This window comes from Podarcis vaucheri (assembly GCF_965113315.1).
Source record: "Podarcis vaucheri genome assembly, chromosome: 13".
In the NCBI taxonomy this organism is placed as follows: Eukaryota; Metazoa; Chordata; class Lepidosauria; order Squamata; family Lacertidae; genus Podarcis; species Podarcis vaucheri.
In genome coordinates this window covers 116529-131571 of record NC_138751.1, presented here as the reverse complement: position 1 = coordinate 131571, position 15043 = coordinate 116529, and the positions used below count along the sequence as shown (strand labels likewise).

At 54.3% G+C, this 15043-nt stretch overlaps 2 protein-coding genes across 4 annotated transcripts in view; both read left to right on the top strand.

The window, feature by feature from the left end:
* Positions 1-9: 9 nt before the first annotated feature.
* Positions 10-9141, top strand: LOC309516639 (glypican-6-like). 2 transcript variants are annotated; one of them, XM_082195398.1, is made up of 8 exons: positions 10-461; positions 1746-1826; positions 2882-3047; positions 3512-3642; positions 4525-4665; positions 5178-5314; positions 5833-6008; positions 8167-9141. In XM_082195398.1, the coding sequence occupies exons 1-8, from the start codon at positions 33-35 to the stop codon at positions 8445-8447; spliced, it is 1542 nt and encodes a 513-aa protein (XP_082051524.1). In that variant the 5' UTR covers positions 10-32; the 3' UTR covers positions 8448-9141. The 2 variants fall into 2 exon arrangements, with proteins under 2 accessions (XP_082051524.1, XP_082051525.1); XM_082195399.1 differs by lacking the exon at positions 1746-1826.
* Positions 9142-9306: 165 nt separating this feature from the next.
* The window catches only part of LOC309516715 (NXPE family member 3-like), a 37676-nt gene continuing 31939 nt past the window's right edge, over positions 9307-15043 (top strand). For both annotated transcript variants that reach the window (XM_082195510.1, XM_082195509.1), the window contains exon 1: positions 9307-9580. In XM_082195510.1, coding sequence (XP_082051636.1) covers positions 9377-9580 — 204 coding nt within the window. In that variant the 5' untranslated portion in view covers positions 9307-9376. The remainder of the gene's footprint in view (positions 9581-15043) is intronic.

Below are 15043 nucleotides of genomic sequence, written 5' to 3'. Positions count from 1 at the left end.
CCCCAAAGGGGGGCAGTAGTGAGGGAAGCGCAATGTGCACATGCTCAGGAGAAGGCTCCTTTTCGGGGGCAGAATTTTGGCTCAAGCTACCTTCTTCCTCCTCTTCCTTTTCTTCTTCCTCTTCCTCCCCACATCTCCCTGCCTCCACAGACTTCTTCCGGGAGCTCCTGGCAGGGGCAGAGCAGTCCCTCCAAGCCATGTTCACCCGCTCCTATGGGCGCCTCTATGCCCAGCATGCCCGCCTCTTCCAGGGGCTCTTTGTGGAGCTGCGGCACCACCTGCAGGGAGCACGACCTGGGCTGGATGAGGCCCTGAGCGACTTCTGGGCCCGCCTGCTGGAGCGGATGCTGCCCCTGCTCAACCCCCAGTACAGCTTCCCCGAAGGCTACCTGGAGTGTGTGGGGCACCAGGCAGAGGGGCTGCGGGCCTTTGGGGACAGCCCCCGCCAGCTCCGCGTGCAGGTGAGTCCACCCCCTGGCCCTCCCCTCCCCACCCTCCCTGGGATGCCACAACATCCTCTTGCTTCATCATGTGACCCATACTGAACCCATGGAACTCCCTCCCACAGGAGGCAGGGATGTCCACTAACTTGGAGGGCTTCCAAAGAGCATTGGACAGATGCACAGAGGAGGAGAGAGCTCTCGGGGCCACTGGCCAGACTGACCCTGCTCTGCCTCCACGTTTAGAGGCAGCAGGAAGGGAGAAAGGCTATTGTGCTTGGAACCTGCTGGCAGACTTCTTACGAGCGTCTAGCTGGGCCCCTGGCCTGATCCAGCAGCTCTCCCACTTGCAAGGGATGGGCTCAGGCCACAGGGACCCCCCTCTTCTCTGGGGCTCATGTCAGCCCTCAGCTGGGGGCAAAAGGCAAAGTCGGGCTGGAAGTAGTCCAGAAATGTTGACTGAGGTGTCCCTGACTTTGTGTGCAGGATCAAGAGCATAAACAGTTGGCTTCCAGCTGTGCCTGAGTTCTCCACCAACTCTGGGCACAGATGAATTACGCATAGATCCAGCTCCCAGCCGCTGACACACACACACACTCATTCCTGCATGGGTGGGGCTGCCATATATTGAAGAGCAAAAAAGAGGACAGCCTGAGTTGCTTGGGCTGGCCGTGGTGTGCAGAGCAGCCCGCACCTGAGCCAAAAACAAACAAACAAACAAGCAAACAAACCCACACAACCCAGAAATGAATAAATATCCCCCCAACCCTGAACCTTTGTTTTAAAATGTAAAAATTCACCCGGATGGGCTTGTTGGCCCCCCAAAAGGGGACACATCTGGGATTTCATGGGCGTATGGCAACCTTAGCCCTGCATGACTGTGGGACAGGTGGGTGGGAGGGTCGGGTGTGGGTGGGTGGTGCAGGGTTGGCCCCCAACATGTTGGCACCTGAGGCAAAATGCAAAATTGCCTCTCATCTCTTGCCCAGAGAAGGCAGGTGAGCGAAGATCTACAGCTGGAACGAGCTGGGGATGAAGATCTACATCGGGAACAAGGCAGGGGGAGAGACCAGCAGCACCTCCAATTGGCCAGGAGGCCACGGCAGCGTTGGGTGGAGGGCAGAACCTGCCTCCAGGGAGTGCACCACATTCGTGGCAGCAGTGGGCCAGGCATTCCTTGGAGTCCGGATCTGATGCCCCTGTGGGTCCCGCCTCACCTTGCCTCAGGGGTGGGCTGTGTGCATGCATGCGTGTGTCCAGCTGCTCAGCTGGCCTTCCTGGCTGCTCTGTCCTGCTCCCCTGCAGGTGACTCGCGCCTTCATTGCTGCTCGAGCCTTTGTCCAGGGCCTGGCGACCGGACGAGACGTGGTGGTCCAGGCGGTCAAGGTGAGAAGCCTGACATGGGTGAGCTGCCCCCTGCTGCTAGAGGGAAGGAGCCTAGATGGGCAGGATATTATTATTATTTTATTATTATTATTATTACCTGCCCCCACCCAGCCGTGCTCCCTAGCAGTCAGCTTTGCTCCACTGCCCCCACCTTCCCTCTCCCCACACCCATCTTTGCTGCCAAAGTCCTCTCCAAAGGAGCAGCAATGTTGGGAGGATATCAGATCAGTCGCTTCTGGCTTGCAAATATCTCCAGGGAAAAGGAAGGACTACTTCACACAGAACCGTTAACTTCGAGTGGGAAGGGATCCCCAGGGCAGTGCAGGAATCCTACTCTGGCTCCACAGTCGGAGACAGTGGTGCTTCTCAATAATACCACTTGCTGGAAACTGCAAGGGGGGAGAGTGGCTCTTGCGTCCGAATCCTGATTCTGGGTTTCCTGCAGGCATCTGCTTGGTCACCATGAGAACAGGAAGCTGGACCAGAAGTCCATCTTTGGCCTGACGCAGAAGGATCTTATGATGTTCTTCTGAGGGTTTCATCTGTAGCCATGGGAAAAGAGAGACGAGTGTGGGATGTAATGGACAATGCAGAGAGCACTTTTCCTTTGCTGCCATCACAAAGAGTTTCTCTGAGCACATGCAGAGCATTTCCATTGCAGGTCTCCCTTGGGGGACTCTGGCTGGCCAACTGAGAGAGCAGGAGGCTGGACTGGAGGCACCACTGGCCTGATCCACAAGGCTCCTGCAAACCTTGCAATTGCCCTAAAGCCGGCAACGGATGGGCCTGGGAGAGCGTTCCTGACACAGGTGGTGCTTCTGGCACCTCGGCCCTCTTTCCCTGGGAACCTGCACTAGGCAGTGGGCAAAACATCGGAGCTCTGATGACAGGGAGGGTCAAATGCCAGGCTTGCCTAATGGAGCATGCAGTGAAGGTCAATAGGCAGGGAGTTCCAAGGGGTGACCTCTCTGCGCCTCCTCTGCGCCTGCGGCCATCCTGGGAGAATCCTCAGGCTGCCAAATGCTCAACCTGTTCCCCCCCATTTCTCCCCCCAGCTCTCTCCCAGCGGAGAGTGCCGCCGTGCCCACATGCGCCTCTCCTACTGCCCACTTTGCCGTGGGACTCCGGCCCTCAAGCCCTGCAACGGATTCTGCCTCAACGTCATGAAGGGCTGCTTTGCCAGCGCAGCGGAGCTGGACCCCGAGTGGGAGCGCTTTCTCGGTGAGCACACCCCCGGGGGAGGGGAAGAGGGCTGGGGGAAAGGCTGGCAGTGGGAAATGGCAGGAGGCAGGGTTGGACGAGGGGAGAGCTTGCCCTCAAGTGGCATTTTAGTCAATGGGCATAGCCGAGTCTTGGGCTTCAGCTGGAGAAATCTCTGATCAGCCGGGGAGCTCCCTGGAGGCCTTGAGGGTCAGCTTGCCATATATCTAGAGGGGACTTCTTAGATTGGTAGAGCTGGAAGGGGCACCAAGGGGCATCTAGTCCAACCCCTGCCATGCGGGAACCAAAACGAATGCCAGCCTGGGTTTATTGGAAGAAAGGCAAGATGGAAGTCTGAGTCTGGCTGGCTGTTCCGCTCAGTGCAAGTAGACAGGGTCTTTGGGCGGCGGCGGCGGCGGGGGGGGGGCTCTTTCCCCTTGCCCCAACCTAGCCCCCTTGGCCCACTCCCTCTTTCTCCCTCCCAGATGCTTTGACCCAATTGGCCGAGCGCCTCGGGGGGCCCTTTAACTTCGAACTGGCGGCTGACTCCATCGGAGTGAAGATTTCGGAGGCGATCATGTTCCTGCAGGAGCACAGTGTCCAAATCTCAGCCAAGGTGTGTATGGGGGGACAGGGAGAATCTGACTCCTCTGCTCCTTATTATGCCAACCCACCTGCAGGCAGGCTCAGGAGCACACCTGACACAAATCCAGAGTGGAGCCCCCAAGATGCTTGGATGGCGCTTCGTACGCCTCATTCCAGCATCTCCTGCAGCCAAGCTGGTACCAAACATCTTGCTCTGCTTTCCTTTCGAGCCCATCAGCAAGGCTAAAAGGGGGGGGGGGCAGACCAGGACCTCCAGGCACAGGGCCCTGGCTTGTGCCCTGGGGAGGTCACTTCAGCACTAGCACAGTGGTTTGACTTCACCCCTGGAGATGCACTCCATTATCTCTTGAGACAGACAGATGCCAACAACCTGCAGACAGACCAGCAGAGGTTGGGCAGGCATCTGTCAGGGATGCTTAGCTGTGATAGCTGCCTTGCAGGGGGTTGGGATAGATGATCCTGGGGGTTCTCTTCCAACCCTACAATCCTAGGATTCCCTGTCAGATGCCCATCCAACCTTTGCTTAAAACCCTCTGAAGAAGGAGAGTCCACCCACCACCTCCCCAAGTAGTCCCTTTTAATGCCCCACAGCTCTTCCGCTTAGAAAGTCCTTCCTGAGGTTAAGTTATAGAATTATAGACCTGAAGAGTTGGAAGGTACCCCAAGGGGCCATCTAGCCCACCCCCTGCAACGCAGAAATTTCCACGGAAGCATCCAGGACAGAGCCTGCTTCCCCTTCCTTGCCGTCTAAATCTCCTATCTGGGCTTTGGTCTCCTACCAGCTCTGGCAGCAGAGTGCCTTCGGCCTTCATGTGGACTTGAGAGAGCAGCTCAGAGTGTGGGTGTTTCTGGGGTGCTTGTGGGGGTCACCTGTGCCTTCTTCCCCCCTCAGGTGTTCCAGAGCTGCGGCAGCCCCCGCCCAGCCCCCGCCCGCTCTCGCCGCTCCCCCCGGGAGGAGGCCAAGCGCCGCTTCCGCACTTACTTGCCCGAAGAGAAGCCCACAACCGCGGCAGGAACCAACCTGGACAGGCTGGTAGGTATTGTGGGGACCCCCCCGGCTCCGCCTGCATGGTACGTCCCCCCAGAGCTCAGCCTTGAACTTGTGCCTCTTCTGCCTTGTCAGCCTTAGCCTTTTGCAGTCCAGGAGATGCTGCCCTGGGGGGGGGCACTGTCCACCCTGGGACAACTCAGCACCACAACCCTGCATCTCGTGGTGTGTATAAGAACAAGCAGACAGCTTCTTGCAACACTTGGGGCTTCTTAGTTTAGAGAAAGGGCAAAGAAGCCGCAGAGATAGGAGTTTATAAAATTACGCAAGTCGTGGAGAAAATGGATGGAGAAAAGCTTTTTCTCCCTCCCCTCTAATGCCAGAGCTTGTGGGCATCCTATGAAGGGGAATGTCAGAAGATTTGGGGCAGAGGAAAGGGAGCCCTTCTGCATTAATCTCTGGAATGCCTTCTCCCAAGAGGCTGTGATGGACGGCAACCTGGATTGCTTTAAAGGAGGACTGGACGAATTAATTCCACCCCCTTCTCCCCCCCCCAGGTGTCGGATGTGAAGGAGAAGCTGCGTCTAATGCGGCGCTTCTGGGTGATGCTTCCCCATGCCCTCTGCAGCGACGAGAAGGTGGCCGCTGATGTCACCAACGAGGACAGCTGCTGGAACGGGCAGGCGAGGGGCAGGTGGGGTAGGGTTGGACCCCGCTAAGGGTGCAGGCAGGGAGAAAAGGACAAGGTTGGGCTCAAGAGGAGATGGGGAGCAGGGGGGCTGGATTTCTCTCCCGCACCTTGAGGCTGGAGGGGACAGGGGGCACTTGACCCCTTAGGCTTTTGCACCCAAGCCCCTGAGCATGCCTGTGAACCTGGTCATTGGGTGGGGCAAGACTTTCCCCATGCAGAGCTCAGGGCATCTTTTCCGCCACCATGAGAACAGAAGGCTGAACTAGATAAGCCTTTGACTTGACACAGCAGCATGGCCTTTCTTCAATTCTTACAGATCCTCCAGGTCCAATGGCAGTCTCTCTTGATTCCTGGGTTCTTAGAAGTACTAGGCCACTGTGAGGACAGGACTGTGAACCAGACGGGCCCCTTTGGCCTGATCCAGCCACCAGGCTCTCCTTAGGTTCTTTTGGGGCTGGGTGCTCGGTGCATTGTCTGCCTAAAGGCTCTCCCCCGGCACCTTTCCCTTTTCCCCCTCCCAGGTACCTCCCAGATGTGACGGGTGATGGGCTGGTGAACCAGATCAACAACCCCGAGGTGGAGGTGGACATTTCGCGCCCTGACATGCCCACGCGGCAGCACGTCCTGGCCCTACGCAGTGCCACCTCCCGCCTGGTGGGCGCCTGCAATGGGCAGGACCTCGACTTCCAGGATGCAGGTGAGGCCTACAAGCCCCTTCCGGGCCCCCACTCCCCCCTCTCCTTGTTGGGAACCGGAGGAGAGACCCACACAGCAGGAGTTGCCCCCCGTTCCAGTCACCACACGGGCAGCCTAAAGTCCAGAAGATAAGGCTTCAGTAATACAGTGCATGATGCTCATAGATATACATTCAGCTTGGAGGCCTTGCAGATACAAAGACAGATAAATCAAAGCGCAGAGTAGCTGCAGCTTCAAACATAACATGAATCATGGAGCTGGAAGGGACCTCGAGGGTCATCTAGTCCAACCCCCTGCAATGCAGGAATCTCAGCTCAAGCATCCAGGACAGACGGCCATCCGAGCTCCGCTTAGAAACCTCCAAGGAAGGAGAGTCCATACCTCCTGAGACAGATCCATCTTCCATGTATTATAAAAAAGTAAACACTTATTTGGCCTCAGTTCTTTGACACAAAGGGGGAAACCCACAGATACAGTCCAAAAGGCGCACTGGGAGTTCTATATATATGGGAGAATGTTTAAAAGCAAGTGGTCCTCACTGACCTGGTGCCAAAAGTTATTGACACCTTGAGGAGCCCTGGCTGCCTAGATAAAACACTCTAGCCTCCCCCACCCTTCGCTGTGGCTTTCCTCTGAGTAGACACTTAGTTATTGACCAGCTGCAAGTCAGCAGCACCAGACAAGCCCCCCTGGTTAGGTGCTGGGTGGATTTCACTGCCGACTGGCCCTGCAGCCCTTGGCAACATCTGAAGGCCCTGATCCATCAGGCACTGGGGTGGGTTGCACCCTGCACCTTGCAGAGTCAGGCCCAGCACTGGCGGCAGCAACAAGCAGCTCTGGAGCTCCCAGCCCTCCCCAGTGCCACCCCCCCCCCTTGTCTGCCCTGGGGTTCTGGATTGCAGGCTCTGCTGGTCAAAACAGGAGCTCTCACATCAGAAACAAGCCAGGACCCCCCCCCCCCTTGGGATGGGCTAAGAGGATAGCCAGCCAATCAGGATTTTTTTTAAAAAAAGTCCCCCCCTTCACTTCTCACTTCCCTCTGTGGCCCCCTAACCTCGCGCTCTGGCCCCCCATTTACATGATTTTCACCTGTGCCCACCTTGCAATATCCTGTGGGGCCTTGGGCCGTATGGCTCCCAATTGGGAAACATTGATGAAGACAGCTGACTGACCTGGCACCTACAAGGGGGGAAATAAATGAAGCCCTCCAACACTCCCCCCCAACCCCAGCTCCTAGGGAAGCCTTTGGCTCTTAAAATCACAGAACCGTACAGTTGGAAGGGACCCCAAGGGTCATCTAGCCCAACCCCCAGCATAGCTGTCTAGCAATCAGCTGGTGGTGCCTAGACAGAAAGGGGTGGGAGCAACCTGCCCCACCCCCGTCCCTCTCTGGCAGGGGCTTCCCAGCGAGGGCTCATCCACATATCTATTTGCCCCATGGTTGTGGGAATGTCAGCTGGGTTTCCTGTGTTAGGAAAAAACCTCTAGGTGCGAGGCTGCTCAGTCCCCCAGGGTCCCTGCGGAAGAAAGGAAGGAGTCCAGCCAACCGGAGCAAATAGCTGTAGGCCAAAGTTTATTGCGCAGTAGTTTCAAAGAGCAAATTTGAACCCCGAGGATGGGGTGACAAAGACTTTTAAAACTTTCCCACCATATCCCAGAATACAGTTCGAAGGGGAGGGGTTAACCTTGGCAAACATGTCCAGACAAGTCCTTGGTACAAAATTAGCATAAGCAGACATGGCGGGCAAGACTCAGGTATAAGATTAGGATAGACAACTATGTCTTAAGTACCACCACCCAAAAGTACAATAGAAGTTCCTTTGCATGTCTGGAGCCTGAGGCAAGTCAGGTGATGAGATTTGGCTTCCTTTGGCTAACAATGAGCCCAGCAATTGTCACCTCTGAGAACTTCCTGGAGTCCTTTTTCAAGGGGAAAATAGCTTTGGAATGGGGGGAACTGGGAAAGGAGATGATTTTATATTATTTTTAAAGCTAGGTGACCTCCCTGAGCTGTCAAGTTGGAAGGATATATTCAGGCATAATATTTGTAATATTTAACTTGAAAGATGTGTCCCCCCCCCCGTAATTTCTGCAACACCTGCAGATTGGTGCTTGAGAGAACAAGACCTTTCCACCCTCCCCTCTGTTTTCTGTTCCAGATGAGGACGGCGGGAGCGGCTCAGGGGCTGGGTACAGCGAGGACCGGCCGGCCTTGGGGGCTGGAGCAGGGGGGGCTGGGGGTTCCCCCACGAGATCCCGCCCTTCTTCCGATGCCCGCCCACCTCGCAGGGAGCGGCCTAGGAAGGGCTCCTCCTCCTCCCGACAGAACCAGAGTGGGGGGCTGCCAAGCAGTGGGGCTGGGCTGCCCCCCACAGGGGCCACTTTGCAAGCCAAGGTCTTTCCCCCCCTCTTCCTGCTCCTCCTGCTGGGGGGCTGGTGACCCCCACAGTGGTTTGGCATCTCAAATGGCTGACTTCCTCTGGCATCACCCCTCCCCCAAAACCACCAGGAAGGGGGGAATCTCCCTCCACATCCAGTCAAGGGAGGGGGCTGGGTTGGGGCTCTCATTCTCCCCCATGCATAAACCCCCACTCACTTGTGAGGTGGGGGTTTAATTTTATGGGAATGACAAAGAGAGGCCGGGGGGGAGGATTGGGAGTCAATTCTTGTAGGGTGGCTTTTTCTATTACCTGGGGAGGGAAACCAGGGTTTTTTAAAAATGGGGGCTGTAAGGAGAGGTCTAGCAATGAACTTTCACTTCTTTTCTATACCTTTGAGTTCACCTCTCTTTTTGGCGGGGATCTAAGAGGGGGTGGGGTGGGTGAAGGGAAGGGAAGGGAAGGGAAGGGGGGAGAGGGGGGCAGACAGCTGCCCCCTATTTTCTCCCTCTCAGAGGAGGGGGGCTAGCAGCCTGTAGGTGAAGAGGCAGCCCCCTCCAACTAGGGCAGGGACCAGACTTACAATTCTGCCCCCGCCCCATAGGCTGTCGATCCTTCTGTGGACCTTCCAGGGCATTGGGGAGGGGGTTCCCAAAGCACTGAGAAGCCCCCTTTTTTAAGCACAAAGGAATTTGTCTTATTTTCTGGATCTGTTTTTTCTTAAATTATGGAATAATAAAATATTTAATTTATTGATGTCCTGCTTCTGCCTTGTCTCCTGGGCCTCCTTGCCCCTCCCCCTCACTTCATGGCTTCCAGGAAGGGTCTGACGGGAGTGTGGGAGCTTGTCCTCTGCCATTCTGCCCTTCCCCTTCCTTCCCAGACCCCAAACACAGGATGGAGGGCGAGGGCTGGGTCAGATTCTGCTCTTCTTCTCCCACCTTCTGGTTGCGGGAAGAGGAAGTGAGATGACGTCTCAGCAGCCGGGAAAATGGTGGGCGGCAACATGTGCCTCAGTCTCCCTTTCGCTGTAGGCCAGTACAGAGGCTGCGTGAGGCAGGTGAGTGAGGAGCCTCTGCCTGCCTCATCCAGGACAGGAAGGCGTGTGGACAGACCCCCGACCCCCCCCCCTGCCCTGCCCAGGGCTGCGAGGACCGTTGTGCGTGGCCCTGATTCTGCCAAGCGTGAGACCAAGGTGGGCAAAGGGGCTTTGGGTGGGTCTGCGGAAGGGGAGGGAGGCCTGGATAGAGCGTGGTGCTGATAACGCCAAGGTTGCAGGTCTGATCTCTGCATGGGGCAGTTGCAGAATCTGGCATTGCAGGGGGTTGGACTAGATGGTCCTCTGGGTCCCTTCCAACTTATGATTCTGTGAGGCTGAGCAGCTCCGGGGTGGGGCTGGAAGGGGCTTCCCCCTATAAGAATGTCAGGAGAGCCTGCGGGATCAGACCAAAGGGGGGGCCCTAGCTCAGCATCCTGCTACCCCAGTGGCCAAATCCCCCTAGGAATCAAGGTAGACTGTCTCTGGATGGGGAGGTTCTGTGAGAACCAAAAAGAGCTCTACTGGATCAGGCCACAGTGGCCCAGGAATCGAGTTAGAATCATAGAATTGTGGAGGAACCCCCAAAGGTTTGGGGGGCTAGGGTTTGAGGGGCCTCCAGGCAGTTGCATTTCCTGTGTTGTGGGGCATTGGACTGGATGAACCTTGGGGATCCCTTGGATGACCGTCTGCCATGGAGGCTTGATTGGAGACCCCTCCCTTGCCAGGGTGAATTCCCTTCCAACTCTACGGTTCTAGCATTCTATAGCTTTGCCATCTCCATATAGCAAAAAGCCTGGACTCTGGGGAGAAGTGGGCTTGTTTGGCAAGCGGTTCAGATGGGCTTGATTGTGCACCCTGAATTTGCTGGCATGTGGTTGAATTTGCTCCTGAAACTAATGGCAGAATTTGAGAATCTGTGACAGATTCTTTAGCTGTGATTGCAGGGGGTTGGGCTAGATGACCCTTGGGGTACCTTCCAACTTTACACGTCTAGGGTTGTAACTGGCATGGGCTGTGATATTATTTGGAGCTGCCAAATATTCCACACTGCAGTTTGTGGAGGAGGGCAGTGTGGAGTGGGAGTGAAAATGCAGTTCCCCGCAGGAAGGCCACCTTCTCTTTGAAACACTGGTTTCAGGAGGAGAGCATCCAGGACAGAGCTGCCTCTTGCCCCCAAGTGGATGCCAAACTCTTTACCTTCCTCCAGGAGTGCCAGCTTGGCACCGAAACTTGTAGGTGCCGGGCCCCTTCAGGGGAATTTTGTGGGTGCTTGGGTCCGAGGGCCCCAGAGAGTTGGCGCCTACGCCTTCCTCCCTGGCCTGTTCTGGAAAAGGCAATTCAGCACCAGGTGAATAATGAGGCTGGAGGCAAAGTGAAACCAAAACAAACTTAGCTTTTACTAAAGGTTTTTGCAAGGCCTTCTGCCTTGGTCAGATCACACCTGGAATGCCATACCCTCCAACATTTCACTGATGAAAATAGGGACATCACATTCCATAATGATATTTTTACTATTTATACCCCAGACACCATACTGGGTTGCCCCAGCCACTCTGGGCAGCTTCCAACATATATAAAAACATAATAAAACGTTTAATACTAAAAAAGCCCCTTCCCTATACAGGATTGCCTTCAGACAGCTTGGGGGGTCAGATAACTCCATACCCTCCAACTTTTCTCCAATGAAATTAGGGACATCTTAAGGAAAAGTGGGACATTCTGGGATTAAATCAGAAACTGGGAAGGGTTAAATCATGGATGTCCCTGGAAAATAGGGACACTTGGAGAGTCTGGAATACTGTGTCCAGTTGTGGGCACCACAATTTAAGAAGGATGTTGACAAGCTGGGAAGTGTGTGGAGGAGGGCAGCCAAGCTGATCAAGGGTCTGGAAGCAGCCTGATGAGGAATGGTTGAAGGAGCTGGGTATGTTTAGCCTGGAAAAGAGGAGACTGAGGAGATATGAGAACCACTTTCAAATATTTCAAAGGCTGCCACATGGAAGATGGAGCGTGCTTCTTTTCTGCTGCTTTGGAGGGTAAGACTCGAGGCAATGGCTTCAAGTTACAAGAAAGGGGATTTGGACTAAACATCAGGAAAAACTTTCTGACATTAAGAGCTGTTTGACAGTGAAACTGACTCCCTTGGGAGGTTGTGGATTCTCCTTCCTTGCAGGTATTTAAGATGAGGTTGGATAACCATCTGTCATGGATGCTTTAGCTGAGATTACTGCGTTGCAGGGAGTTGGACTAGATGACTCTCACGGTCCTTCCCTGCTCTACAGTTCAAAGATTCTGTTGTGGTTATTGTGAAGCTGAATTTATTTTGGGTTGGGCGGGGTGTGTGTCTACTTTTAAGGCAGTTTGAGAGTTTAACCCGAAAAGCAGACAAACACATCATAGGAAAATGTGTCAGCCTGAACCTGGCGCTGCCTGTTTCCTTCACTCGGCTCTGAGGTGGCTTCTTCCGGCCAGGGGCGAACGAAGGCTGCATGACACCCAGGGTGGCAAACCACGATGTACAGCGCATGTGCGGCATCGTTACATACAACACGTGTGCGACACTGCACATGTGCTGTACATAGCGGTTTGCCGCCGGCACCGGGATCCTCTGCTCACAGCTGCAGCTACAAATGGAGGATCCTCCACATGCGGCTGTGGCAGCGCTGTGGCTGCTCGCACTGCAGTGAGCCCCCGCAGGGTGCCTTCTTGTCACCCCCCCCCAGACATGGCACCCGGGGCGCCCCCCGCCCCCGTTGTGACGCTACTGCTTCTGGCCCAACCACAGATCAGCTGTCCCCTGCATCGCCTCCTGTCTTCTGATCTCAGCTTGCTCTTCTTCCTCCACCACTATGCAATTTTTCTGATTTTTAAAAATATTTTTAATTACTTTTTAAAGAAAGGCTTCTACATGATTCTGCAGAATACAGTGCTATCAAACAGAATCTGGTGGTCATACATGTTTTTCATTGTTAGAGAAAAATTCCCTGGCTCACTTGGATTGTCAAACAAAGACTCCAGCCAAAATTATAGGAGCAAAACAGCAGCCAGTAGGCCTGATCTTTATTGTTGCAACAAGACTTCAAACTACCACATGGAAGAAGCTGGAAAAAGTCCCAAACAAAGGATAACTCCCCTTTTTTATAAGTTTCCCAAATTACCCATAACACCTGTAATGGGAATTGGGGTTGCTTGTGCGTAAACTGCAAACTGCTCCAAGCCAGCCGTGTAGCTAAAACTTTCCCCGGTTGACAGCCCTTGAAACGCGACTGTCTTAGTCACTGGCAGAATCCGTCAGTGGGCGGGACCTAAATTTCTTCCAACATAAAAGTTGCTTGACACCAAGTCTCCTCCTAGATTCTCTGCGTGGAAGCCTTCTGCGCAGCGTGGGCGTGCCAAGCGGAGGTCCTGTGCTCCGCTGATTTCACTGGAAGAGTCTCTGAGCCTCCCCTCCGCCTTGCTCCCGGCTTCCCCTTTCTCTCTGGTGTCCCCTGGATTTCTTTCCCCTGTGGGAACCCTCTCTCTCTCCCTGCTAGTTCCCTCCCCTGCATCACTGGAGCGACTTTCCTCTCCTCTTCCCTCTGATGGCAGTTCCCTGACATCCACCTCCCTCCCAGGGCCCTCCCCCTCTCCCCTCCTTTCCTCGGACAGCGACGCGGGAAACCCCTGGAAGGAGCTCTCCCCTTCCTCAGAGGATTCAAACACCGCTCTCCATCTGTTGCTATCTCCTTCCACTGCCCAATCTCCCCAGTCGGATTCCTCTTCCTCGGCTTCCCCTCCTTCCTCCTCTTCTGAGGCTGGCCACCCCTCAAACTCTTCTTCATCCTCCGTGGTGCCAAATTGCTCTCTCCAGAACCTGCCAAGGGGTTTGGGCTTCCTTGGGAACCTGCTATGAAACTCCTCCTGCAGGTACTCATCCCTGATCTCTTCCGCAGGAACCCAAGCGTTTTCCGACTCTGGTTCCCCTTCCCAGGCCACCAAATATTCCACCCTTCTCTCCACCTTGAACCGAGGATTTCTGCTGCCTGCCCACTGAATTCCCTTTCCTCCACCTGTGGATGCCTGGGGATTTCTCTTTCTCCTCCCTGCCATTCCCACCCCTCCCGGTACGGTGAGAGCAAGGACCTGTGGAACACCGGGTGTAGCTTCATGTTGGTGGGCAATCTCAGCCTAAAGGTTACCGGGTTTACCTGCTGCGTTACTTCAAAGGGTCCCAGCCGTCTCGGCTGTAATTTCCTACACCCCCCTTTGAACGGTAACCCTTTGGTTGACAACCACACCTGATCTCCCACCTTTATAGTCTCCCCTTCTCTTCGGTGCTTGTCTGCCTGCCTCTTGTATACTTAGAATCATAGAATCATAGAATCATAGAGTTGGAAGAGACCACAAGGGCCATCGAGTCCAACCCCCTGCCAAGCAGGAAACACCATCAGAGCACTCATGACATATGGTTGTCAAGCCTCTGCTTAAAGACCTCCAAAGTAGGAGACTCCACCACACTCCTTGGCAGCAAATTCCACTGTCGAACAGCTCTTACTGTCAGGAAGTTCTTCCTAATGTTTAGGTGGAATCTTCTTTCTTGTAGTTTGGATCCATTGCTCCGTGTCCGCTTCTCCGGAGCAGCAGAAAACAACCTTTCTCCCTCCTCTATGTGACATCCTTTTATATAATTGAACATGGCTATCATATCACCCCTTAACCTCCTCTTCTCCAGGCTAAACATGCCCAGCTCCCTTAGCCGTTCCTCATAAGGCATCGTTTCCAGGCCTTTGACCATTTTGGTTGCCCTCCTCTGGACACGTTCCAGTTTGTCAGTGTCCTTCTTGAATTGTGGTGCCCAGAACTGGACACAGTACTCCAGGTGTGGTCTGACCAGAGCAGAATACAGTGGCACTATTACTTCCCTTGATCTAGATGCTATACTCCTATTGATGCAGCCCAGAATTGCATTGGCTTTTTTAGCTGCCGCGTCACACTGTTGGCTCATGTCAAGTTTGTGGTCAACCAAGACTCCTAGATCCTTTTCACATGTACTGCTCTCAAGCCAGGTGTCCCCCATCTTGTATTTGTGCCTCTCATTTTTTTTGCCCAAGTGCAATACTTTACATTTCTCCCTGTTAAAATTCATCTTGTTTATTTTTGCCCAGTTCTCTAATTTGTCAAGGTCGTTTTGAAGTGTGATCCTGTCCTCTGGGGTGTTAGCCACCCCTCCCAGTTTGGTGTCATCTGCAAATTTGATCAGGATGCCCTTGAGTCCATCATCCAAGTCGTTGATAAAGATGTTGAATAAGACCGGGCCCAAGACAGAACCCTGTGGCACCCCACTAGTCACTCTTTTCCAGGATGAAGAGGAACCATTGATGAGCACCCTTTGGGTTCGGTCAGCCAGCCAGTTACAGATCCACTGAGTGGTAGCATAGTCAAGACCGCATTTTACCAGCTTCTTTACAAGAATATCATGGGGCACCTTGTCAAATGCCTTGCTGAAATCAAGGTAGGCTACATCCACTGCGTTCCCTTCATCTACCAGGCTTGTAATTCTGTCAAAAAACGAGATCAGGTTAGTCTGACATGACTTATTTTTCAGAAATCCATGCTGACTATTGGTGATCACAGCATTCC

What these genes read in the sequence shown, in the direction of transcription:
- LOC309516639 (XM_082195398.1), top strand. Translation starts at nt 33, where the DNA reads ATGTGCACATGCTCAGGAGAAGGCTCCTTTTCGGGGGCAGAATTTTGG. An exon ending in CGAGTGGGAGCGCTTTCTCG is followed by an intron (nt 3,048 to 3,511) that starts GTGAGCACACCC and finishes TCTCCCTCCCAG; the next exon opens with ATGCTTTGACCCAATTGGCC. An exon ending in GAACCAACCTGGACAGGCTG is followed by an intron (nt 4,666 to 5,177) that starts GTAGGTATTGTG and finishes TCCCCCCCCCAG; the next exon opens with GTGTCGGATGTGAAGGAGAA.